The sequence below is a fragment of the Anas acuta genome, chromosome 1 (assembly GCF_963932015.1).
Source record: "Anas acuta chromosome 1, bAnaAcu1.1, whole genome shotgun sequence".
In the NCBI taxonomy this organism is placed as follows: Eukaryota; Metazoa; Chordata; class Aves; order Anseriformes; family Anatidae; genus Anas; species Anas acuta.
Window position 1 is genome coordinate 120,474,115 of NC_088979.1, and position 26,755 is coordinate 120,500,869.

At 42.9% G+C, this 26,755-nt stretch overlaps 1 protein-coding gene across 3 annotated transcripts; it reads right to left on the reverse strand.

Annotated features, from left to right (window-relative positions):
- Nucleotides 1-30: 30 nt before the first annotated feature.
- B4GALT4 (beta-1,4-galactosyltransferase 4) lies at nt 31-26,450 on the reverse strand. 3 transcript variants are annotated; one of them, XM_068697823.1, is made up of 8 exons: nt 23,561-23,575; nt 23,063-23,179; nt 9,773-10,258; nt 8,899-9,131; nt 5,371-5,558; nt 3,156-3,278; nt 1,199-1,303; nt 31-717 (listed from the first exon to the last, which is right to left on the reverse strand). In XM_068697823.1, the coding sequence occupies exons 3-8, from the start codon at nt 10,047-10,049 to the stop codon at nt 576-578; spliced, it is 1,068 nt and encodes a 355-aa protein (XP_068553924.1). In that variant the 5' UTR covers nt 10,050-10,258; nt 23,063-23,179; nt 23,561-23,575; the 3' UTR covers nt 31-575. The 3 variants fall into 3 exon arrangements, with proteins under 3 accessions (XP_068553924.1, XP_068553932.1, XP_068553914.1); XM_068697831.1 differs by lacking the exons at nt 23,063-23,179; nt 23,561-23,575 and adding an exon at nt 26,322-26,450; XM_068697813.1 differs by lacking the exons at nt 23,063-23,179; nt 23,561-23,575 and adding an exon at nt 26,227-26,383.
- Between the last annotated feature and the right edge of the window lie 305 nt (nt 26,451-26,755).

Genomic DNA, 26,755 nt, shown 5'->3' on the forward strand with positions numbered 1-26,755 from the left:
GAGGTGAGCTTATAAAGGACAAGAGATGCCTTTTGAATTAAGTAGACTGTCTTTTATTGAGAGAGTTTTAACATCTCCGTACCTATTACCATTATTGCCATTCCCCCCCACACAAGCAGTTTTTCCTTAGAGTGGAAAAATCTCAGTGAGGCTGTAAATGGTGAAGAGTTCTTGTGCTTTAAAGGGGCAAAGACTGGCCTGCTCCTTTTTAAGTTGTGGCAATGTTGTCTTCCCACTATGACAAATCGGAAGTTTAGGAATAGCTGCAAGATTTTTTTTTTCAGGAGACTTAGTTCAAGTCCTTCCACTGGATAAGCCCAAACAAGAAAACTTACACACACATCCCAGAAGAAAGTGCACACAAGAACACCAGGACCTGGCCTCAGGTCAGTCCCCATCTCCAGTCCTGTCTCACAAAATGAGATTCTCAACTGACCAACAAGATGGTGTGAAGAGAAGCTTTCTTCTGTGCTACTGAAGTACTCTTTCAAGCAGTGTGCTGCCCATCAGCTGCGGCAGCAGCAACCACAAACAAGATGTGCTGCCATTTCCTATAACCTGCCTGGTGCTCACCCTTACGAGATCTTTGGCTGTACGCTGAAATCCACTGTGATGTTGATGTACAAAGGGTTGTGTTCCACTGACAGCAGTTTGTATGAACAGGAGTTCAACCCATCTGTCTTCCACATTTTAGATACCTGGCGTAGAAGCTTCATCCTGAGGACAGAGCAGAGGAGAAAATCTTCCTAGAACAAATCTGAGATGCACAAGAGGAGTTTTGAGTTCTTTCCCATGTCTGGTAACCTTAGAGACAGAGCCACAGCCAGTCTGTATCTACTCAGAATGCAAAATCATGTTTTTCTTGTCATCAAGATGGGCAGTCAGACATGGGAAAACAGTCCTACAGTTTGGGGAGGTGAGGTTTAAGCCATTTAATCTCCAAAATTTATGTTCAAATCATATCTGCGTTCAGTAAAACCTTCCCAAGCTATAGTCACATCACCCACTCAATTACAGGCACATCTCATGCACTGAAGAACAGCTGCCAGCTGCAAACAATGGTGTCAAACCCATCACCCAGAGAGTTTAGGTACCACAAAATGCCTGGTTGAGCTAATGTGAGGGACTGGGTCACCACTTGGCCTGGCTCCTAGCCACCCTCCATGGCAATGTGAAGTGGAACCGTGCCGTTACTCACCTCTCTCTGTTCTCCTCATTGCCGTGGTCTCGGTTGTGGAAGATCATCGTGTACCTGGCTACATCAGCGGATGGCCTCACCACTCGCATCTTCTGCATCTCAACCCTGGAAGAAACAGCAGTGCCATAAGCAAGACACCCCCTTTAAGCCACCTCTTAAGGAGAAGTGACGTTCTGGCACTTCAGTTTTGGTATGTGTCATAGAAGCAGGTACTGAAGATGTTTCCTACAGTTCTCCATCTCTTCCATAACCCATTTCGCTGGAGAAACGGAGCTTACAGATTTGGGTTTCTGGACATGTACTCCTGTCTTTTGAAGAGAAACAGGTAGCTATTACAGCATATATCATACAGAGCTTGCCTCAAGGACATGTAACTGCAATTAAATTAGTATTTTCTGGTCCAGTTTTACTACTGCATGTTAATCTAGGATGTCTATAGCAAGATTACACATTCTCCAACGAATTCATTTCAACTACTATAGTGAAGTGCCTACACACAATAGTTCTCCACCAAAAAGAGGAAGAGAGCTTGCTTTCTAATGGCTGGCAGGCAGCCCTACAATTCTGAACTTTGTCTACATGAAGAAAGTTTTCTGAGAACAGTGTCAAAAACACTAAGTCTCATGCACAGATTATAATGCCTGACAACAGGCACTTGATTGAAATGTTTGGCCTTAAACATATCTGTGGAACACAAGAATTTTGCTGTCAGCAGCAGAAGAGTTAATTTTATGGCAGTGGATTTAAGGAACACGCCAGGTCTTTGCTAGCCACACATCAGCAGCAGAAAGAGCAACAGGAACCCAAGAAACAGCCCCAATAACTTTCCAGTGACTGGTTGTAGCAGCAAATTATCAAATTAATACAACAGCTGGACTGAAAAATCTTTCTGATGTTCTCTGTAGAAAGGGGCCCATAAGGGAGCATCAGGTTTAGCACAGAGGCAAATCAAATCAGACACAGAAGCCAAACAGGAGGTAGTAGCCCTCCAGCCCTGAGTTGTTGAAGATACTGAAGGGGCTGCTGCCACCTGCTGCCTTTACAGAGGAAGGCTAAAAGGATCTTTCCACAACACCCTATTAAGAAAGCAAGCTAAGGAAGGAATTACTAAGAAGGGACAAATCCATATCTCCAAGTAGACCTCTTAGATTACTCAAGACACAGGTGACCAATATGCTAAAAAGCTTTTAGTTCCTAAGTTTAGCACACTCAATTTCTCCAGTGTTATCATTTAAAAATCACCACAGGTATGAATTTTACATCCCTGAAATGTTTGCTTACACATTTAAACAACTGAAAAGGATGACAGAGCACACCCAAGTTACAAATTGACATTTTTGTTCCTTCCTTTCACTAACAGTAATGCTGGTCTGTAGAGGTTTCCTCCTAAGCAGAGGGGGACAGATCAACATGAAAGTTTAGTCTTTACTAACACCAAATATCTCAAACTAACAGGCTCCTACTTTGACAGCCACATCTGCAAAAGTAATTTTAACAAGAGCAAAGGGCAGATGGATACACATGCAGCCTTTCTAAATTGTAAGTTATTCACCATCTTAACTACAATCAACAACACCCACATGCAAACTAAGCCCTTCTCTGAGGAAGTCATGGTAGTCAATGAATGGAAAAAAAGCCAAAACCCAAACACTCCCACACACTCGCAGAAGTAGTGGAACTCAATACATGTGTCACTGGCAAAATCATAACACAGACTTCAATCTTACTTCACTTACAACCAATTTCCAAGCTGTAACAAAAATGTTTTGTGGCTGAGACAAAAAGCAAGATCAACCAACAAAAAGAAACCCCACCAAACCAACAGCTCTCAGGAAGACCAGATTTTAAGCATGCCTCATCTTTTCAAAGAGGAAACTGTTCACAGAACTGCACCTTCACACTCCAGATCCCCACAGAGCAATACTCACACCCCATTTCCCTCCAGCCTTCTTTTTACCTGATTCGAAGGTCATCATCTTCTCCACCCCAACCCCAGTAGTTGTTAGAGAATCCATTCACATTGGAAAACTGTTCTCTTGTTAGAGCAGTTACACCTCCAAAATAGCCCTGGTAACGTAACCTGGAAATACACAGGAAGAGGGGACAAAGAATTAAAAGGTTGAGTTATGCCACCACCAAGAACACCACCCTATAACTCTGGATCTAGACTCATCTTTTGTTTCTTGAGATTCCTGTTGGCCAACTTTTCCAGCAGGGCTTAAACTTGCAGTGTATTGACCCTAACCCTCCCAGCTCCGTATCTTCTGCAAACTTGCTGAGGACAAACACTGCCCCGTTGTCCAGATCATTACTGAAGGCATTCACCAGTCAGAATCCCCTGAGCCCAGCAGTCCAGCTGGTTTTCAGTTCACCTCACTGCCCAAAGTTCATCTCTTTGTGATTGACGTTTGTGACAGGAGTGACATATGTTCTGTTGCAGGCATCAAGAACCTCCCCCAAACTTTTCAAAGGTAACAGAGTGGTTTTGCAATGACAACAGCCAGGTCCCTCAGCACTCATGGCTACATCCCATCAGGTCCCACAGATACATGGTGTATACCCAGTATCCAACCACCTCTTGCAAGGACAAGAAAACATCAGATCCTCTAGGATCTTTAATATTAGACTAATAAAAATACATTTAAAATGGTCACTTAGAAAAGGATGTTATGGCTTCAGGGAAATAGCTAAGCTCAAAAAGCTTTCCCACCCTTGCCTTCAAAGTCTGAATATAAAAATCTTTTCATAAAGAATCTGAGTTTCAGTTTATATAACTAAACTGAATGTATTTGCTCTCCAGAGGAGCACAGTTGCCAAGATTACCATGTCCAGCATCACCATAAAAGGTATTTCCCTCGAAGAAAAAGAATAAAGAACAACCCTACCAAAAAAAACATATATTCCTGCCCAGGACATTTTGTATTAATACAGGACACGTGTGACTTCAGTTTCCTCAACCTCATCTGAGCAACACATCTCAGCATGCCCACTCAGCCAAAGCACAACAGTGAGGCCACCTAACTGAGATTTCTACCTGTGGTCTCACTCTTGAGCTCAGGATCTGAATTCTTTCAAGCAAATGGAGGAATTCCCCGGGAAGTAAAGCACAATTATCCCCACTTCACTGATGTGTAAGCAGAGGCAGTGCCACAGAAGTGAAAGTATGGATCAAATCCAAACCACCAGTATCCTGGTGAATACTGGCACAGGGCATTCACAGTAATAATAGTAATCCTTTTGTTCGTATAAGACTTTAAAGCCAAAACTTGAAGCTGACTTATAACAGATCCTTTCCACAAACAGAAGTCTGAGGAAATCAATCATAAGAAGATCCCTTTGTAAAAACAGTAACAATCAAATAAAAAAAACAATAATCCATCTGCATGTTTAGCTCACCAAAGCACTTGCAGTAACTGGGGAGGTTAAACACCTCTCTCATATGTTTAGTAAAGGAAACACTGAAGTGAAACAGGGCTTTACTTCAAAGTGCTTTGCAATCAGCTTTTGAAAAACTCACTTCTAATTGATACTTAGACTGACATGACATAAAAAGTGAATCTTGAAAGACCGATGTTCAATGAAACCACTCTAGTCATTAAATTCACCGAGCTCAGGAGCCCTTTTTCCTCTGAGGTGGGCTGAACCTGACTTTTCATTTTAAATTATTTACATCACAGTAGCACTTAATTGATCCATTTAAAAACAGAACAACCCTGTATTAGACGCCCTACAGCCAAATAATTAAAGGATAACCCTATCTTTTGGCAAATTTTCACACTTGAGCAGATCTCAGTATCAGAAGTTACCTCTTCAACAGCAAAAGGTAAGCGGCAAATTTTATCAGCACAATCCTAAGATCATACTGTCAAACCACAGGACCAGGAGACTGCAGATGTATTTCTAGCTTTGACATAAGGTCTCTGGCATGTGGCTTTCCTCTCAAAAACGAGAACAATGACATTGCCCATTCTTACAGCTGATTACAGAGCTAACTTCAGAGATGTCTGTAAGAATCTCGTCAGAAGGTGCTCCAGAGAAACAGAGCATTACCACCAGAAACCAGGTGTCAGACAGAAGGGAACGCTCAAGTATACAGCTCCCTGAGAAGAGGAACATTATCAGTAAGTTGGCATTTTCCAGCTGGTTTTCTTTTCACGTTCATGGTTTCCTACCTGTATCCAGTACTGTTCCTGCCAACTACAAGGTGCTTTGGCTGTCTGTCACACATGTAAATGTTAAAGTCATTCTCCGGCACCAGATCCACATCATGGAAAATGAAACAGTCCCAGTTCTCTTCTTTCAGGGCTTCTAGGTATCCTACATTCAGCAGTTTAGCTCGATTAAATTTGGTGTTGCCAGCCTGCGAAAAAGAACACAAAAAAAACTCTGAAGAACATGTCAAACCTTTTTAACTAGAACTGTTCACAGGCTTTTCTTCTGATCACATAGTTCACAACCACATTTGCACCTCAAAGCCTTTCCAGCAGTAACTACACAAACTGCTACCCCATAACATGAGATACAGCATGAAAATAACCACCGATGCAGTGTTTCGTGTTTCTGTGGCCTCTGCTTGTCGTGAGTGAACACAGGTAGGGGCAGGAAAGCCTAAGGCTATGAGGCCACCAGAGAAATATTCATGCTGCAGTGCAATTCTACTACAATTGCTGTTCCCATCACTCCATCGAGCCACATTAACAAAAGAGGTATCAGTAAACAGCCTAGAAACTGGCAATCCATGCAACTATGTCAGCAAGGCTTATGAAAGCTTAAAAAATTAATCCCATAGTTACTAGTTTACAGATGTCAGAGCACGCGACACAGGTGATTTATGCTTGCCGCTCAGTTCAAAGGACAGCAGTGTTTAAGAAGTACACTGTGTTTCCCTAAACCACACAGTAGGTGGCAGAGTGGGAAATAAAATGCAGGTCTCTTCCTTTTTAACTCCTTCCTAAAACCGAATTATTATGCTGCACAGGATTCTTCTTAGAATAGAGCTTCACTCTTTTTTTTTTCCCCCGAATCTTCATTGTTTGCTTTTACATCTTCACTTTTTAAAAGTACCGTTTTCCACCTTTTATACACACACACACACGTGTACACACACACCTAGCACTTTGGCAAACTTACCACGACACCACTGATTCGGAAGCAACAAAGGTGCTTATCTCGATATTTATTTTTTATCTGGACTGTACACACAAGCCAGCCTGTAGAACACCTGCTCCTGAGGACAAGGTGGTAAATTGCTTCAAATTCTAACCATGAGTCAAAAGGCCCAGCTTCATGCTTCCAGAAACCAGAAGGTCATTCGTTTTCTAGACCTGGCAACCTAATGCATTTGATATAGTTTAAAAAAAAAAAAAATCTTCCAAGATAAAGGGCTTGTTTGCTGGAAGGTACCTGGACAGAAAGAGGCTCCACAGAAAAATCAGAAAAAAGCCAGCCTCCCCAAATGGAGGGATGGGTAGCTGTAGGGAAAAGCAGTTGTATACATAGCATGTTTCATCCTTCCACTAAGTAATGCTTTGCTTCAAAGAAGGAATTTGCTCACCATTACCACCAACCATCTGCTCCTACACAAAGGTGACTTAGGAGCTTTATGGCTCACTACACATACCCTTTGGGAAACATGGCCTGTTCTGAAAAAGGAGAGATAATCAATTACTTCCATTCTGAGTAAGGGAAGAAGCATGTTTTCCAAGAAAAAAATAGATAGTGAAATAATAGATACCCAAAAACGTATGATTTTAAAGTCCTGAGTGTTTTCGTATACAGGACATAAGAAGAAATGTGTCAGAAAACCTCCTCCTAACAATGAAAACATAGGTTACGGGGTGAAAAACAGAACAACTCAGGTAACTGGTGAAGCACATACAGAGAACTCCACTTGTGTATCAAACCCAGTAGCAGCATCTACCAGGGGCTGGCTGTGTCCCCCTCAGCAGTGCAGGCAGCCAGCACAGCCCCAGCCTGTACAAAGGCAGCCAGACAGCAGTAAAACTGCCCTCCAGGAAGAGCCATTTCAGTGCTGAACAAATAGCAAAGTCTCCTCTCATCTGCTACAGAAGACAGAATTCTCCTCCTGACTTTCAACACAACATTGACTACATGATAAACTTCTGTTGGGAAAGAGTTATTCACCCTTTAGAGATTACAAGTTGTTGTTTTTTTTCAGTACTGCACTCATGTACACACACGTCTGTGCAGCAAAACATGATTTTGAAATGTTAGAAGTAGCCCACAAAGAGGAGAAAAATACAGAAGGCCCATTTATTAATCTTCCTGCAAAGCAAGCTCAGTGTATTTTTGTAGTTAAAGCATGTTTTTCCTCCATTTCTTTCCCCAAATATACTTAAAGCAACTAATGACATCACAAATGGAGAGTGAAGACAGATTTGCCAACAAAGAGTGTTTTAGTTAGCCTCACCTCAGTGTTTGGGTGTGCCTAGCCACACTGAAAGGCTAAGCAAGAGTTCCCAATCTTCCAAGTAAAAACTTGGATAGAACAAGTCCAGACTCAGCTCTGCTGCTCACATCAGACGCAACCTGCAGACTCTTCTAATACTTTCTGCTAACACAACTGCCTGTCCCCACATCACGTATTTCAATAAATAAGGTATATGCCCACTCTCACAATGATTTTTTGCTAACCACTGCTTGTGAGCTGGAGTGAGGCATTATTTGTCCAATTACTGTATATACTAATGCAGAAAAAGCCTCGCGTTTCCACTCTACAGGCCACATGGTGACTCAGAACAATGCAGGAACTGCATATTCCAACTGAATTCCAGCTGCCATTGAGCAAAATTGTAAGCTGTCACCTAAGTTATGCTGCCTCTGCTTGACTCCATCCTCTTCAAACAGAGGGGAAGAGAAGCTGTAATAATCACCTTACTTTTTCTTCCTGCTGTCTGAAATCTCTGTTTAGAATCAAAGCAGAGCACATACATAAATGAGAGTAAGATAAAGCAAATAAAACAAAAGTTCAAGAAAAGGACGACACATTACACAAGAGAAATCTGCACTGCTGTTAGCTCATGTGATCAGAATGTAAGCACATAAAAAAAGACAATGCAGCACACGTCAGTATGCTCAGATGTTAGCCACTGACTCCACAGAGCTTAAAAGAATATAAAATAGGAAATTACTAAACCTCTATGGAACCAAATGCTCCACTGCAGCTATTTCTTCCCACAGCCCTTGCTGTGCAAAGTAAATCACCTACGAGCTGTAGCAGATGTGGTTAGTTTTGAGACAGAAGTATGAGCACATGATAAGCGGAGCTTACTAAGCATGACAGCAAGATGGGAGAGAAGACTTAGCTACAAACTGAAGCCTTTGATAAAAACAACCCCAAAGTTAAAGACAAAAAAGCATGTCAGCCTAGCTGCATGCATGTTTACTGCAAGAGAAAAGAGTTGTGCACTTCTGATGTGAGTAACGCAGGAGATGCTTACCTTAAGCAGTAACTCAGAAATAGTAAGTTATTTTAACTAGTGCCTGTTACTCTGACTAAGACACCCTTTGTTAATTCTTCCCAGCTTTGCTACCAACAGCTGAGCTCCTGCAGCAGTGGCTGCAAGCACTGCTGCGTCCCTCAGCAAGCAGAAGTGCTCCGGGCAGGCTGAGGAGCAGCAGTGGTGGCAGCAGCAGCAGCATCCTCCCCACCCGAGCAAACCTCTGCAGAGCTGCCTCACCTGGTGAATAACGTAGATGCCATAGTCCAGCTGCTGCCTCTGCAGGAAGGGGTGGAGGTGCTCCAGGAGGTACAGCAGGTGCCTCTCCCGGTTGCGGTGTGGGATGAGGATGGCCACACGCTGCAGCGCTGAGCACTCGGTGGGATGATACCGGCCCCTGGCCACCTGAGGGTTCTCCTTTTGCACTTCTTCTAGGGTGAGAGAGGGTTTGAAGGTCAGCTTGCTGGCACCTCCTGTAGGAAAAGCACAAGAATCTTTTCTGATTTGTCTGTGGCTAGTCCAGTCACCTAATGAGGTACCCCGTAAATGGCATAAAAAAAAGATTCAAGCCTACAATTGTTTTCCCTAGCTTTCCAAGGGAAAAGCAGTGCTAGAAGGATATTACAGGGGCAGTGGAAGGAGAGGGTACTGAGCATTTACTTAAGCTGATTACAGAGCACTGGTCATACAAATTCCAAAAGTTCTACCCTGCTGCAGGAAGGTTGGCCAGAAACAGCTGCCAGGGCAAAGGAGGGCAAAATGGAGAGAGACACAGGACTGTGGCTGTGAGAATTCATCTCTGCATAAAGCATGAGCAAAAGTACTGCAGGCTTAATGCTATAAATTGTTAGACACCAAGCTTTTGGACTACAGGGAGGAGGGAAGAATACAGCTTTGTCTCCGCTGTAGTCAAATCTGTTCTCAGTGCCATTTTACCTATAAATGCAAAGCACGGCACCAGTGGGGCTGCTATCCCAGCCAAACACAGCACAGCCACTCACCAAGAAGCACTTACTGAACCTGGTTGCGTGGTATTTATTTCACAGGAAAAGTGTATAACTAGAATAGCAAGGAGGAAAAGTAAATCCGAGGAGAGGAAAGCCACGTCACTTACGCAGGTATGGAGACAGAGCTGGACAGTGACCCTGAGGTGATGTTGTGGCAGGAACTGCTGCAGTTAATTTTGTCTTCTCGTCCTTCCAACTGTTGCCTTCCTCCTGCAGGCTGGTTGCCTTTCTGAAATCCTCCACCACGTTCTTAGGTTTAGACATTGACTGTCCAGAGTCCACAAAGTAACTGAACGTGGCCCATAGCACCATCAGACACAGCATGATGAGCAGCAGCACTTTGAATTTATAGAAGATGTGAAAGACATACAAGTTCAAGGCCATGGCTCTCCCTGACCTGCAAACTGCCTCCTCCACTCTGGCAGGCCACTCTCACTGTGCACCTGGTGGGGATGAAACCAAAGGTCCCAGGAAGAATGTCACAGTAAAGAAGGGAAGCTGGAGGTAGGGAGGGTTGCCACACTTTCTGCGGTTTTGCAATTCACGGAGTTGCAGTGGTGTTTGTTCTTCAAGTGTCAGAAAATACGACGTACCTGGAAAAAAAAAAGGAAGGGAAAAGTTAGTTTCTATTGCCCTTCGCAGCCACACCTTCAAACTTTATGAGAAGAGCTCACAGCAAGCCAAGGGAGATCAGAAATAGGAACCAAATATGAAACCAACAAAATATGAAAGGCACAGCAAGTATGAACTATTGATCAGAAACTAAGCTTTGGTCCTAGCTCAGCTGCAACCAGCTGCATGACTTTAGGCAAATCACTTCCCTGCTTTGTTCCCCACTCCAAGTCAGTCTTTTGTTGTTTTTGTGTGTTGTTTTGTGGTTTGTTTTCTTTTTTGAAGATCAGAAAGTGCAACCTCTACCCCATGTTATGTCTGTGTATGCTTCTCGGCAATACACAGGTTTTATTTTATTTCTATCAGAACTCACAACAGCTGCAAGACAAGGGATTCTGCTGGCCATGAATACAGCTGGCTCTCCCCACCAAAATGAAAAACAAGATAACTTCCAGAAGAAAACAATTAAATTCTTCACCTATATCATCTGTGTTGCACTGCCATGTGCAACGCAGTGTAACACAACACTAAATTGGCATCAGAGATCCATCCTCCGTATCTGCTGCCTTCTACATCTGCAACCATCTTCTCACTCATCCTTCTACTACAATGAGAAATAAATGAGACCGATGCAAATCTTCCTGCTTTTCAAGGGAAAGGTTCAGTTTTTCAGTGTTATGTCTGTAAGGATCCAATTCTTTATTCTGTCTCCTGACCTTTTTAAGAGCCCAGCTTTCGCTGCCATCACGCTATAAAGTTACAGCACTAATCCTTCTGTCTGGCAGAGCACAGCAGAGAAAGAATGAAATTTTAATAAAAGAAAAACTTTGATATGGAAAACACAAGAAAATTGCTACGTATGAAAAGAACAGAGACGGAGGCTAAGTGAAACAAAGGCACTGATTAAAGACCATGCATATGAAAGAGGCTAGATCAAAAACAGCAGCAGCACAGAAACCACAGAGGGTTATTTTGCACTGGCTTTCAAAATACAGAAGGGACCCCAGAGAGGCATCACAGGCAGAAGGAATACAGTAACATTCCTATTAGTTTAGCCCTGGTGTTTTCCTGCAGAAGTTTGCTGATTCATGTGGATGAATACGGGAGCCAAACCTAGGACTGAGGAGATGAATTCCTCTGCACACTGCTGAGCTCCTCAGGGTTTGCTAGGAATGCCCAGGAGGCACTCTGCAGAGACATTAACCTCCTTCCAGGCACACGCATCACAGATGCTGCTGTAAAGAAGAGGCAGGAAAATTCAGTGACCTTACCACTGAAAGTGAGGAAACTCCACAGGTACTTCAGCAACAGGCAAACAAGAGAGCAAAAAAGAAAGGTTATGTGGGAGAAAATGGTATTGGTTACAAGAAAAAAAAATAATAAAAGAAATGAAAGGAAGAAGTTAAAGGGAAAAAGCATACACTTTTTGCTAATAACCTGGTTTAGGCATGGCTGTTGATTTTTTTCCTGATCTTCAGTATCACGAGGACACCGAGTATCACCATAAAACAGGAACGAAAGCTTGAGTCGTTCTTCATCCTTCTCTCCTTGCCTCTTGTCCCTTGAGACCATATTTTCAGTGAATTGTTTGTATTCCTTGATAAATGACACCAAGGACCGCCTAGGTCTCTGCCTCATTGTTTTAAGATTTAGACAGATTAGCTTAGTGCTCTCATTTACATCCTTTTCCCCAGTTTTCCTCATGGGAAATCACCAGAACAGCCTGTAAGGTATTGACAGCGTGGGTCCCTACTACTCCCCAAGGAAATCTGAGAACGAACAGACCCAATTTTCCTTCTCTTGGTATCCATTAGCTCTGTTGTCAGAACAGAAAAGAGCAGCTTCAGAGTAACACCTAGCATTGAACCAACCTACAGAATTAGCAAGTCTATGCAGTTCAGCATAGCTATATACAGTTAAAAATAAACGAAAAAACACAAGAGGATCAGCAGATTTAAGCTGCATGCTGATACGACACAGTGCTTCCCACTGAAGGAAGCCAGCTTGCAACAGACCTGGTGATCTTCCTACTGGCTCCGAGTTTTGTGAACAACTGCTCAAATACAGCCTCTGTAACATCCAGAATAGAAGTCATTAATCAAGAAAGAAAAAGGGTGAGGTCAGCAAGGCACAGGGATTCTCCAGCTTCTGTCCCTCAAGGGTGGCATCTGACATCTGTTCTACAGAAACTTCACCACCTTATTATAGTGTGGTGGTTCTCCATGTTTTAAAGACAAAAATAGACCCCTCACTCCATTATTTTTCCATGTTAAGATTACTAGGCTCACTGGAGACCTACAAATATATATTCCTAAAAAAAAAAAAAAAAAGCAGACCAAGGCTGTGGTATTTTCAGAAGTCCTACCGTTCTTTCTAACCCCTGCAAAGCTTTGATGTAGCATTTTGGTAACAACCCTGCTGCATCTTCCCCAAAACTGGGCCATCCTGACCACTCAGGTAGATGAGCTGCTCATCTTCCCTCACCTTGTTCCTCCAAAGGCTGCCTAACCTGGCTCTCCTCCTGCGTGCTGCCAGGCTGTCACCTCCTGCCCTCCTTTTAGGAGATCCTCACGTGTCCCATCTGAACCTGAAGGTATTATCTTACAACAGGTAGGGTTTTCTAATTACTGTGTTACTCTGCAAGCACACCATTCCTTCTTCGCCTTTACACAAAACAGAAAAATATTTGGTGGAATTTGTTGTTCTACAGGCCTGTAATGTGCCAGAAACTCAATATTCAAATCTGTACACCAGTTAAATGCATGGTGACAAAAATTAAGAATCTCCATAAGCCCCAAACACCATTTTGTAATACCTTTAAGGTATTGCTGCAGTTGCTGTCGGTAATCGACACCATTTATTCTGACATTCTTTATTCTTTTCCTCAGACATGTAGGCTACAGCTAAAATATCAAAATAACGTACAAACCACAATACTTGGAATGCATGAAGATGGGTGCAAGCAGACCATGCCTGTTGCTTTTTTCATATCAAAGGGGGAACAGGGACATCTCAAGAAGAGAGAAAAAAAAAAAACACAGGGGAAGAGGAAATTTGCTTTCTAGCAAGCAGAATATTACAGTTTGCCCAGGATATTTTGTAAGAAAGCAGTTGCTGCTTTACAAATGGAGAAAAATGAATTGAAGTTTGATACAGGCTTAAACAGAACATGGATTAAAATCAGTTAAGTGTCCCCATGACTCTAGAACCTCAATTCAATCAATTTCTGTAACAGGAATTGGGGGGGAAAACACCCAAACTAGAACAAGCTGCAGATTAAACTACCATGTATGAAATACTAAAGGGAGCGAGGCATAAGACAACAAAATAAGAGTGACTGGAATGACATTAAATGGAAAAACTACAGGAAAACAATGAAAGACAAAGATGCTGAGATTTTCAATGTATGCATTTTACTTCAGCGATGGGTTTTACTTCCTACATTTCTCTGAGCCTTGCTGGCAGACATGCCATAATAACAGAATTAGCAGCCCTGATGCCCTGGGAGGTAACAGCAGAAATACTGATACACTTGGAGTTAAATCATTCCAGTTTCAAGCTTGACTAATGAGCATTAAACAGGATAACGTTTGTTTTTGAATACTGCTTGCTGAAACATCAGCGCGTTCCTTTCAGCCCATCATCATTTCCTAATTAGCTGTCATACCAGGAAAAGGCTGCCGCGTGACAGAAGCGATTTCAGCGTGGTCCCTCTGGACTCCGATTCACAGCTGCGGTGACTGAAGAAGTAACAGCCCAAAACGCTGTACCCTGTTACCCCAGTGTGTATCAACGCCAAAACAATCGGGATGCAAATCAAAATGAGGATGTGCATCCCTCCATCCCCTGCCAGCTTACGCCCCACAGCAGCCCCATACAGGAAGGATATCAGTGATAACCTATATACAAATGACCTGAGAACAGAGAACCCTAAGGACAACACGGGCAATATTAGCCTGGAGTTACGAACCAAGGCCTTATATTTTGCGTATGTAAACTCTACTTGTAAGCTTCTGGGGAGTGATCTAGATTACTGCCTTTTACAACCCCACTGTTACCGTGCACCATTTTGCAGCTGAAGCACTCTCGCTAATGGAGGTAATCCCTTCTCAGTAAACCAAAGGTATCGGCACCTGTAAGGGGGATTTGTTCTCCCCTACCCAACCCAAACACGTTCTAAACCAACCTCAGCTCAGACAGACAACATCAAGTTAAGATACCAAACTTAAAATGCAGGAATGGCTATCAGTAAGCGTTTGATCAAAATCTATTTCTTAAATTCAGTTTTTCACTTTCGGAAGTGGACTACATTCTTCTTTTAAAAAGAGCTGATAGCCACTTAACTCTGATGCACAGCCTAGCACAAATGGGCCTTCCCTCATAGTAACTTATTTTTTTCCACATAAATAAACTAAAAAAAATAAAAATTGAAGGGAAAAAAACACCTGGATGGAAGAAAAAACATTGGGAGGCGTATCAGAAGTATCAGTCAGAAGAATACATTGCTCAATTTTATTTTTTATATCATGAATAGCATTTAGATGTAAAATTGCTAAGATACAAGGATAAGTTATGAAAAACTCTGACCCTATCATACCAACCTTATTTCTACTCTCCTCCCCTACTATTCAGCTAGGTGGAAGCTCACACATACAGATTTTTGTCAGTTTTATGAGTTTCCTCTGCAAGCAGGTATTATTAAAAGTTCACAATAGTCATAGAATCAGAATTATTTTTATGATAACCAAAGCTACCTCTTCACTGAGTTCTGTAGCACTAACTGAATGCCAATCTTGCTTAAAACACACTGGAGCACTTCTACAGAGTGGCAGAAATATGCACGCACCATCGCAAACAATTAGGCAATTTCAACTCATCACAACACATGCAGAAGCGCATTTTTGATTCATAAACCCAAAGGTTGTTATTTTTGATGTTTTCTATGAGGTCTGGCAGGACTTAAAGCCTCTTCAGTTCCAGCTCACCCTGAAATATCAGAGGGGCTGAGGGCGGCCAGGCATGGATTCCGAGTGAGGCCCAATTCGGCACTCACTTGGTTGCATTCAGTTTATTGAATTACCACGATCCCAGATGCACAAACAGCACAACACACCTTCAGTCTAGTAAATGAATAACTGGGGCAGTGTACTGGGGCAACAGGAGTGCAGGTTCTCTTGGACTGCTGGTGATAAATGTGCTCGCTGGCAGCAAAGCACACACAGATACCAAAACTGATACAGCCAACCGCACATGAGATATCTTCTGAAACACTGTGTGACCTCCTGACTTGTTTGCGATGGTATCTTCCATACCAGTCTTCCTCTCAAGAGGCGCTATTTTCTTGGTTTTAGGTGGAGCTCGAGTGATTTTAGTCATGCGTACCTTCATTATGCTTGGTATAAAACTTCCTCACTTCTGCTTAAGGGTATAGGCCTGGAGATGTTCAGAGCACACACACAGCGAGGGGTGGTCAGGCCAGGGAAGGGGGTGGCTTTTGGGATTGAGGTGTGCTTTGGCATTATAATGAGGAAAGTTGGCACTATAATGAGATTATAATGAGGAGGGTTCACCCAGAGGACAGGATTTGGTTATCAGTTTGGCTCAGGGCTGGCTATGCAGTTTATCAGTTCCACAAAACCGCCAAGTTCCCCATCCCTGAGGCGATAGCACAGAGCCTGGCCACGGTGTCTCCGCTCCACCTGCTGTGGTGTTTCTCTTGGAACACCAAGAGACTTTCTTGGAGTCAACACACCAAGCCCCTCTGGTATCACCCACATCTAAGGTTGTGTTGCCAAGGGGGCCATCACGGAACAGATCCCTTGGGTACATCTCAAACTGCACCCTCGTGAATGAAATCAGCTGTGTAACATGGTGAAGAGATGGTGTTTTATGGCCTCCACTAAGGACTCCTGAGCAGAAGATGACAGTAATAGAAAATGAAAGGATAAGTAAGACAAGATCTTATTAATACTTAACCTTCATCAGATGAATGAAAGGAAAATTTGACCATTACCTCGCTGGAGTGTGTCATTTTACCATTTCAGGCTAAGGACTCTTCATGTTCTGTGCTACTTAATCTAACAACTTTTTGGTTTGAAAAAGTGAGTTTTCACCATTGAAAGACTGGTGTGCCTGGGATGCTAGGGCAGCTAATCCAGATTCTAGATCACTGGAGTGTTGGCCTTTGTAAGCAAAAAAAGTTAGTCCCAGGGCCTAGTGTTAAAGTCACACTTCAAGCAGCAGCATAAATACTAGAGCCATAACAATTAGAATAGCCTTAATAAAATACCAACTGGAATAATTACATGAAATCCAGCCTTGAAGTCTAACAGTCACTTTACAACCCATGTGAAATAACACAGCAGATGAATTGCACTTCCTAACTTCCTAATAGATAAAATTAAACCATCACCAAGTAAGGCCAAAGGTAAGCAAATTACAGCAGATAATGGGGGTGAAATTACCCAGTCAGATGTTATATCACATGCAAACAGAAACAAAACCTCAATTCTAAAATTTATTGATTAAACATATCTTGCTATAATCCCCAAGATGCTGGAAACTGGTTCTTCCCTCTTCTATACTCAGTGACTCAGGGTGACTATCCCTCAAATAAGGGTGGGAACACACAACGGGCATAACTGCACTCTTCTCATTGCCCTCAAACCTGCCTCTAGCTACATGTACATCTGACCTTCATCAAAGGTACCCAAGAAACCTTCAGAGAAACCCGAAGTGCAACTCTTCCTGTGAAATAACGCATTTCAGTGAAGCATAACCAAACCAAACCTAGGCTATCCAGGAGCCCTAGGCTAAAAGCCATTTTTTAATCTGGACAAAAATCCTGGGTGGACGAGAGTATCAGCAAGTAGATTAGTGGTAGCCCTAATCTCTATATTAGCGAAGGAAAACAAACTTTGATATGCAACTGGAGTTGATAAAAACCTCATTATTTTCAAACACTTGTTTTCTACCTACATGTTTTTAAGATAAAGGTTTTCATTATGACAATTAAACTAAGAACTAGATTCACATTGTAATTTTTACTGTTAAACTTGTTTGATAAGTTATCAGTGAGAAACCACTTGTTGCCTCAGTTCTCTTTCTCACATGCTTGTATTAAAAACAATTCACCCTGCAGAGAACACCTGCGGAACAGCTCCAGAGAGATTTTTGTTTGATGTATGATGCATTTAATAGATGATTTTTGGAACGTATGCCATCTAACCTTCTGACTCTTCCTGTTTCACACTGCCTGGAAAGGAGATGTTTCTTGTCATGCAGTTTTTCCAGAAGCCCCTGCAGCCTTCTCAAACTGGGTGAAACGCACAGATTCCAGACACATCAGGTACAGCAGCAAAAAGGATTCACCTCTATCTAACTTGAAAAACCCTCTTAAGTGAAAGCAGAAAATGAGTCACAAAAAAGTTTGTTGAAACAGTGATTATCAGCTCAGTACTATGCAGACTTATTTAGTATTTTATCCAGGCAAAAATCGGAAGTGTCAATAGGTAAGCATAGGAAGTTTCTTCCTTAAACCCTCCTAGAAATAATTACATTCTTTACAGGTGGTAAGACAGAAGGATCACTATACAGCATCAGCTTCCCTATGCTAAACAGTTCGAGCTGTTGAGTTTTGCGTTTAAAGCTGTTCCTTTTGCAGGCATTTCTTCCTCCTCAGCTGTCACGCATTACAGTAATGGATTTTAATACCCCTTAAACAACACTTTTATAATCCTGTTACATCTTCCTATTAAAGAAACACTGCACTGAGTAACAGTGAAGTCACAGGCTATTTAACAAACCCCACAATCCTCACACAAACACCTTTTCCACCCCTCTTTCCGGACTTCAAGCCAAAGAAAACAAGCATATTAAACCACTCACTGTTGCTGCTGCCGCCACATCCCACCTTCCTGCAAAGCAGTCACTGCAAAAAGCACAGAGAGCAAGAGGCAGGCACTTCTCAGCCAGGAAACTCCACACCATAAAGAGCCCTCTGTTACCTCTCACATGCTGCAGGAAAGAGTGAGCTCAAAACTTGCAGAATGACTTTAAAAAAAAGTCCAGCATATCCAGCCTTTCCCCAGCCCTAAAAAGGCTCTGTAGCACCATCCCACACATCCCTCCCTCTGCTCCCATCCCAGCGAGGGAAGGCAGGCAGCCTCTCTGCTTGCTCCAAGGCATGGCAGAACCAGGACGGGGGGCACTCCAGCATATCTGGACAGAGTGGCTGGCCAGAAGCAGTACTGCAATATAAGTAATTATTATAATAAACCATCCGATCAACAAGTAAGTGGCTTAGCTATACTATCATGGTTAAAAGGTCATGCTGGTTAAGCTCCAGTTTGGAAGAGTTTTGTTGCCAGCTTCCCCAGCAGTCACATGTTAAGCTAGTAAAGACCTGCACCTAAACTAGGGTGAGATTTTCCTCACGTTTCTAGACAAGAACTGATGACAACGAAACATCTTAACAAGGATGAGAGAGGCCTGAGTACACACTGGGTACTCAGAACTAAGGTGGGTGGATTAGAGGCAGGGCGAGAGAGGACAAATGTAATTCAAGACTTGTTTGAATTCTTTGTGAAACTCTGCTCCACGCTGGTAGACATACAAAACCCTGCCAGGAAGCCTTCTCTGTGCCACAAAGACCTTATTTATTATTAGGACTGCACAAGAGTCTGTGGGAAAAACTTATGACAGACACCGACCGTATTGGAAAATTGTTTTGGGATTACAGTCTGGTTTATCTGGCCAACCACGTAAAATCAAATCCCCCCTGGATCTTGACTGTTACTGGCTCACCTTCCTGCCCACTCTGTGGAGCACATCCCCAAACTGCACCTGCTCTGGGCCAGCACTAACTCTCAGGCAAACACGGGCTTAGACCGATCAGGAAGCAAGCAGTATTTCTAACAGCCTTCTTCTGTGATCCTCTGACAATAGCAATCCTTTCTCGCTATTTAGTACTTGATAACCACTCGATATTCAGTGTAAAAGCCGAAGTACTGGCAGCCTCAACACCCTGATTTACAACGTAAACGAGAGAAAGAATATTAATGCAGCATAAAATAACGTAGTGTTTCAGTTTACATAAATTATTACCTTCACACACACAAGCATCGCAGAAGAGGCTGCAGCAGATATGAATGAGAAAAGGCTTGGCAGCCAAATACAATACAGACATTTCACATAAAGAAACATCTTAGGAAAAAAAGCACTGAAACAGGACTCTTCATGCAGCTTTAACTTTGACACACAGGACAAAAAGCCAGGAACGTGTCAGTATCTCACCTATCCCTAAGAGGAATGCGATCACGCTTCTGTCCAACGCTGCCCCAGATGAGGAATGCAACACCTTTGTTCCAACATGCTTTGGTTCCTGATCAAAGATCTGAAAAAATTCTCCACTGCGAATGCACTCAACAGAAGCAGCAGTCCTTAAGAGCTGGTATTTATGAAGTCCATTGTCCTTAGGATGTACACATCACTGATTTTCCTTAGCATCTACAAGATTTGTCCACGGTCTCCCTGGCTGTCAGGTTTCTCAAGAGGAGGTTAAGTTCTTCCTTACATAAACCTTCCCTCTCTGTGGCTCCTGCTTCTGCAGGACTAGGAACTTGTATATACAACTCTGGCTCCTGCATCAATTTCAGCCAAATTTGACCAGGAATAAACTCACTACAGCTATCACAATGAGGAAAACAAAACAGGTAAAATAAAAACAAATGAGAACCGAAACAGGATGTAATGAATGGTAACTGATTATGAACTTCCTCATCCTAATGATGTACTTTGAATTTAGACAGTAAAGAGGATGTTTTTATAGTAAGTCCAGCATATCCAAACACAGCTTCTAATCTCCGTGCATCATACTTAGGGTATTAATCTTACTGTTTATGAATCAAGGAAATGTTTGCAGAGAAAACAGAACATAGAAAATTCACAATTAACTTACACAGTCCCATTCTAAAATGGCACTCAGATCACCAAACATCGTAAGCTAGTTTAGCTTACCATCACTGAAGATGTCTGAATACAGCCAGGTGCTAAAAGTTAACTACTGAAGTTGATGTCAAATGCCCTAATTGCTTTGGTAAACAAATAAAAGCTTTTGATCTCCAACATCCATGTAACTTGGTCTCAGTCATGATGTTCCCTAAACACCAGCTGAGCTACAGTGCAAGCAGATGCAGCACACATGATTCCAGCTCACCAGGGCTTTAAATTATGAGAGTGTACGCCTGACAAAAAAAAAAAAACAAAAAACACAGGAAGACATCATAGAGACAAGGCTCACAAATAATTCTAAAGCAGCATAAGATGACACAGAACAAGAAGCTAGCTGGAAGTGTTCTGTGTAAATAAGCAGCCTTTCAAAGAAGGAGGTAAGAACATGCAGCAGGTGGACACACTAGAGCACTCAGTTGCAATAGAAAAAGAAGAGGCTCATTAGCTGTATATTCCAAATGCACTGTAAATACAATTTTTAAACAATTGCAGTTTAAAGTCCAGTCCTGAATTCCAGAATCTATTAATAAATTAAAAAAGTGTGGCCTCAAACTGGAAACAGACAACAAAAATACAGGTTTGCACTACCTTTTTGCAGAGAGCAACCCTTGAAAATGTGCCCCCCACCTGCAGTTTCTACCTGCCCAGCTAGTTTTCTCCATATTCTAATTCCACTACTGCTGCAAAACTCTTTGATCAGTAACGTCAGGAAACAAGTTTGGTTTGTGTGATAACAGCCCAGGCGACCAGGTTGTAACCAAATGACATGCTACTGGGTGCGTTGTCCTCACAGTGTATGCCACTAAGGTGGCTTTTAAGCAAAACAGTGGAACTCACTAAAGCAACACACCAAAACATCATGTAGGATCCTGTAACAGGTCCATAATTTTTTACTAACAGCTCTATTTAAGGCATAAATATCTCTAGTTTACAAGGGGGAGGCATGAAATTCTAGAGAGAGAAAAGACTGTCAGCTTACATGAATTCCTCCCCTCCACTGGCTTTTCTTTTCCTCTACTCTGATGAGTGTAATAGATAGATAACTCCTTTCAGTGAAAAAATAAGTCCTGAAACGAGTTGTCTGCTAGCTCAAAGCTAGAAAAGCGTTTGTTGTGGTTTGTTCATTTCTGCCTGCCCCAAGCCCACCCAGGCACACCCTCAGATCCCCTATCCAGCAGGGCATTAGGAGAAAGTAAAAGGAAAAGCTCATGGGTCAAAATAAGGACATGGAGATCACCTACCAATTGTCAGTAAGCAAAATAAACTTCATTTAGAGAAAATTAAGTTATTGCCAATTAGAACTAGAGCAGGATGGTGAGAAGCAGCGACGAAAACTAGAACACCTTCCCCCCCATGCCTTTCTTCCAGGGCTCAACTTTACTCCTGTGCTCCCAGCTCCTCCACCACCAGCAGTGCAGGGAATAGGGGCTGTGGTCAGTCCCTAACAGTTCCTCTGCTGCTCCTTCATCCCATTTCTGTCTCACACCCCCACTCCTTTCTGAACACTTTCTGAAGTGTTTTCCCCAGGGTGCCACCAGCTTGGCTGACCCACTCCGCTTCGCTCCAGCAAAAGATCTGTGTCAGAGCTGGCTGGCACCAGCTGTGTCCAACACGGGCACACAGCCCCTGGTTTCTTCTCGCAGGAGCCAGCTCTGCAGATTGCCCTCTGCCGACACCATGACACCTGCACCCATGCAGCATTTCCTCAGCTGAAGTGAAATATTAACAGCAGTTTAAAAGATCCAGTGTGTTGCTTGAGATATGTGGCTTCTTAATGAACTCACACACATTTATTTGGAAAATATATCATTGCCAACTGGCTGTACCAGTAGCCAGAAAGAGTCCTCTCCGTCCTGTACCTCCAGCCACAGCAGGCACCCAGCTACACTTGTGTAGCTTCATCAACCGAGTTAATATACTGACTGATGCTTTTTGCCTGGTCACCTAGATCATCACTGCTACGTGGCATACACATCCTGCCTTACCTGTGCGCATTATCTTCAGGCAGACAAACCTGAAGCAATAATTTCAAAAAGACAGAAGAAATTTCACTTCGCATTTCCACCTAATACAAAGCCCTAGAGGTAACTTGGCTTTAGCATCATTCCTGTTTCAGTGCTTTCTATACCTCTCAAATATTAAACAGTGGATATACAGCCATTTCCAGCATTTCCAGACACTCTGCTGATAAGCAAACTTTTTTTTTTTTTTTTAAATATTCTCATGGTTCACTTATAAAACAGAGGCCCAATTCTTGGCAAATATTCAGTGCCTGCAACTTCACGTTAAGATTTCTGAGATTGCCCAAGCCTTTGCTGCAAACGACCTAACATTATCATCAAACACAGGCCAACTGAGTGGATGCTGTTCCAATACTCCAGCACAGTTCTCTCTTTCCTAAAATGTAACAAACTCTGGCTTTAAGCTAAGAAACACCATCTGACTTCTCCAGGCCAAGAAACATTTATGAATGGCCTCCCTTGTTACACAATTACAGCTGAGCCACAACCTCACTGCAAAAGACACAGCACTGTTAAGACTGAGGGCAAAGAGATCAAGCGTACCAGGCATGCAGAAATCAGACCTGGGCACTCCCTGTCACTGCTTTCCACAGAAACATTAAAAAAAAAAAATACAGCACAGTTTAAAACACCTTTCCCCCGTGGTCTGTGGAATTTTCTGAAAATACACATCACAGAACTGATTTCTGCAAATACAGGGATCTCACACATGACGGAGAGCTGAAGTTAGGACTGAATTCAGCAGTACCCTACCTTCTTCTGGCAGCTGCTGGCTTGCTGGAGCAGCAGTCAGTCAGTACAGATGCCAGACACCATGCCACTTCACAGAAGAGCTGAACACATTTCTGGCCAAATTGTTCACCCACCTTTCTGCACAGAAAATCAAGCAGTTTAACTACATCCAAGGCAGACATCAAATTAAATCATCACACATTCTAACTTCAGCTTTAAGTACTTCACACTAGATTATATATTTTTTTTAAACAGTAGCAACCACAGACAGTACAGGACAGAAGCTGCAGAAAGAAGCGCAGATCTGTGCCTAATACTTGTAAACTCAAAATTATAAGCATAACTTTTTATAGAAAGTCATAAAAACACAAAGCTTAAAGTTGTACATCTTATTACAAGTGCGTAACGAGAAGCAGAATCCCATTCTCTCTCAACAAAGTACCTTGGCATGAGAACTGCCAAGTCATTTCAGCAGAAGTTTCCTCAGACATTAAGGGATTTATTTTTTTTTCGTCTTACCTCATTAAGGATTACAAATTGCCAGCGCCTAGTAACAGAGATGGCTATCAAGTTACAGTGCACCTGGTATGATTTTGATAAGCTCTTAAACATCCAGGACCTTCTTTTCTGTTAGAACACAAGTGAGAGCAATGCAGATTTTCAACCCATTCGCAGACGGATTTTCATACTGGAGAAAGAAAATTGTTTCAGACAGATAGAGTAAGAGTTCTGATTTGTGCCATTCAGAAGTGTTATGGTCTAGAAAAGCATTTGAGAAGAATTTAAGACTGCTTCAGCAGTTCTAGCTCAAGGTACGACCAAGCAAATTTATTCAAACTGCTTGTGGCAGTAATTCTGAACACTTACCAAGATACGCCTGTGAATCAAGATTAGCATCAAGCCTTTGGGACAAGCAGCCCAGTAAAACTTTAGGCAGTGGGGGATAAGTACATCATTATTGCTCCCACTGAGTTAGCAACCTCTCTGCCTGACCTCATCTGATCTTGCTGGGCAGTCCGGAGAACTAAAGGTGAGAGGCAAGGGACTCCTCTCCTACTGCCTCTTCTTCAACCCTCCTTCTCACACAAGCAGCAGCCAGGCCCTAGCTCTTTCCAGGAACAAGGCAGGAGGGAAGGGAACAACACAATCCAGAAGCAGAGCAGGGAAACGTGGCTCCTTTCCCTGCACTTCCTCATTGTTGTGCAGGTTTTACCCCTCCCCATCTCACTGATGAATAGAATTAGCTGCAGGAGTTTGGAAGTCAACCACAGGACTGAAGACCGAGGTACAGGAGAGGGGAACAGAAGATGTGTACTGCACGTGCCCCAGCAACATCAGATCCTAGAGTTTTGCTATTATTTAGAACTGCAAACGTTTCGAATCCTCATCATGATTTCCATTTAAAAGGATTATCTGAATTACAATGCATGTGAACTTGATCCCTTTAATGCATAACTTCATTAATTCACTGCCTGGCAAATAAATGTTACCCAGAAGTCGTTACTCTACACAGCAGCACTGCACATATGCAAAGAAAAAAGATTAAGGACACAGAGATGAAACTATCACAGACGTACTTCATGCTACACATAGGTATGCCAAAGTATTTCCAACAAAAGAAAAGAAAGCATAAAGACCTTGTTCTTATAATCCCTCATAGAAATACTAAAAACTAAAGAGAAGTGAGAGGGAAGCTCTTTTATCATTCTACAAAGTTTTCAAGGTCCTGCTTACATGCAGCAAAACAAACACAGCTTCTGCAATAAAAAACAGCTAGCCCAGGTGGCCAGTAGCACACCCTGCTAGGTGACTTTTGGCCTACATATTTGCCTAAACAACAGGGTGGGTTTTTTGTGTTTGGAAAAACAAAAAAAAAAACAAAAAAACTTGCATCAAGCAGGCAGTCATTCAACCAAACTGCCCTATCTCCAGCCAAGCTCAAGTTCATTCATGCAATTTAGATTTAGGCTCACGTAATCAAAAACAAATTAAGCACCTCTCAACTTCTTTTTTTTTTTTCTTCTGACACTTAAAAGAAGAACAGGGCAACTCAAACCAGAGAGAAAAACCCAAACCTTTTAGAGTTGAAGCAACAGATTGCGTTCTCACTAAGTAGAAAGGTATTTGTGAAATGAAATCCAGATGTTACAACAACAACAAGGAAATACCCGCATAAATCAAAACCATGACCTATCATACTTAAAGAAAATGCTTATCAAGAACAGTTACTTGCAGTATCTTGGATGAAAAAGCGATAAACTTCAGCGTTAGAAGAGGTTTTGTAAAACAGTCTCGCTAAGTTGAACAGTTGGAGAATAAAGCAATTTACAAGCCGTGCTTTCAGCATTCTAAATCTAATCAGAGCATTTGTAGATAACAGCAGACTTAAAGAACTGTGATTAGAGCTGCAGAGAAAATAATCTTCAGAGAAAGAGTATCGCACATAACTACCAGTACTGCCAATAAAGGCTAAGCATACATGTTTAATGAATGAAAACAGAATCTAGAATTTATTTCCTTTAAAAAAAAAATGGTATCCCTCTGTTACAGCAGAATTTCACCTTTCTTTTCTCTAATCCTCTCTACTGAAAGCTGAGATCTCGTAGCCAGCCTCAGCCTGCCCCTTGGGAACTTCCTTAGCTATTAAGCGAAAGGGTGGAAAGAAAGTTAAATCCACAAACTGAGGGAGCTTTGCTGTTAACTCCTTGAGGCAAGCTGGTGTTAGCAGGAAACTGAACATCTAGATGTTTTCTTTGCTAATGGAGTATCACACTGATGGTGCTGTAAAAATCACGCATCTACAAGGTTTCTAACCATACCAGGGCAATGCTGCAACAGTTTGCATGGGCACAGAAGCCAACCCTTCCCAAACACTCCTCGCAGCTCCCCCACACTCTTTCCCCTAAAGCCAACAAACACCTCTCCATCACCCCCTCCCCACCTGGACCCTCCTTCGAGGAACCCACACGAGCCCCCTCCGATCGCTCTTTTGGAGCCCCCAAGACCCCACCTGCAGCACTAAACACCACTCACTCCCCTTCACTAAGCGCTTAGGGCCGACAGCAAGACCCCCCTCATCACCCCCACCCCGATCCCGACCAGCCCCAACCCCAAAAACACCGCCCCCCCACCCCCCACCCCGCTCCCAGCCGCCGGGCCGAGCCCGCCGCCTCCCCGCTTCTCACCATGGGGTCGGAGCCGGCCCCGCCAGCCCGGGCTCGGCTCCGCGGGGCCGGCCGCAGCCCGGCGGGCGCCCCCCGCGCAGGCGCGCTGCCCTTACCCCACTCACGGCATGGCGGCCCCGCCGCCGGGCCCTCATCCGCCCCGTGTGCGTGACACCCGCGGAGCCAGCAATTGTGGCGGCTTTTAACGTCTTATTTATTTATTTATCTATCTATCTACTTATTTATTTATTTATCTTTTATATATTTATTTATTTATATTTTGATTTTTGCTGAGGGGCGCTGCTGCGCCGCCCGTGGTCGTCAAAACGTTAGGGGATGCCCCTCCCCTGAAAAATGTGGCACTTTTAGTTCTTATTTGAAGTGATATTAAATGTGACGTGGCAGGAGTCCTTACGATCTCCGAAAACAGATCCTAAGATGCATGCTTCCAAGCCCTGATCGCTCAATGTGGAGGTATTAAGGGCGATCACGAAAGCGCTTTCTGTCTCAAAGTGTAACAGCACAAACAAAATGCCTTAAAATTTACATG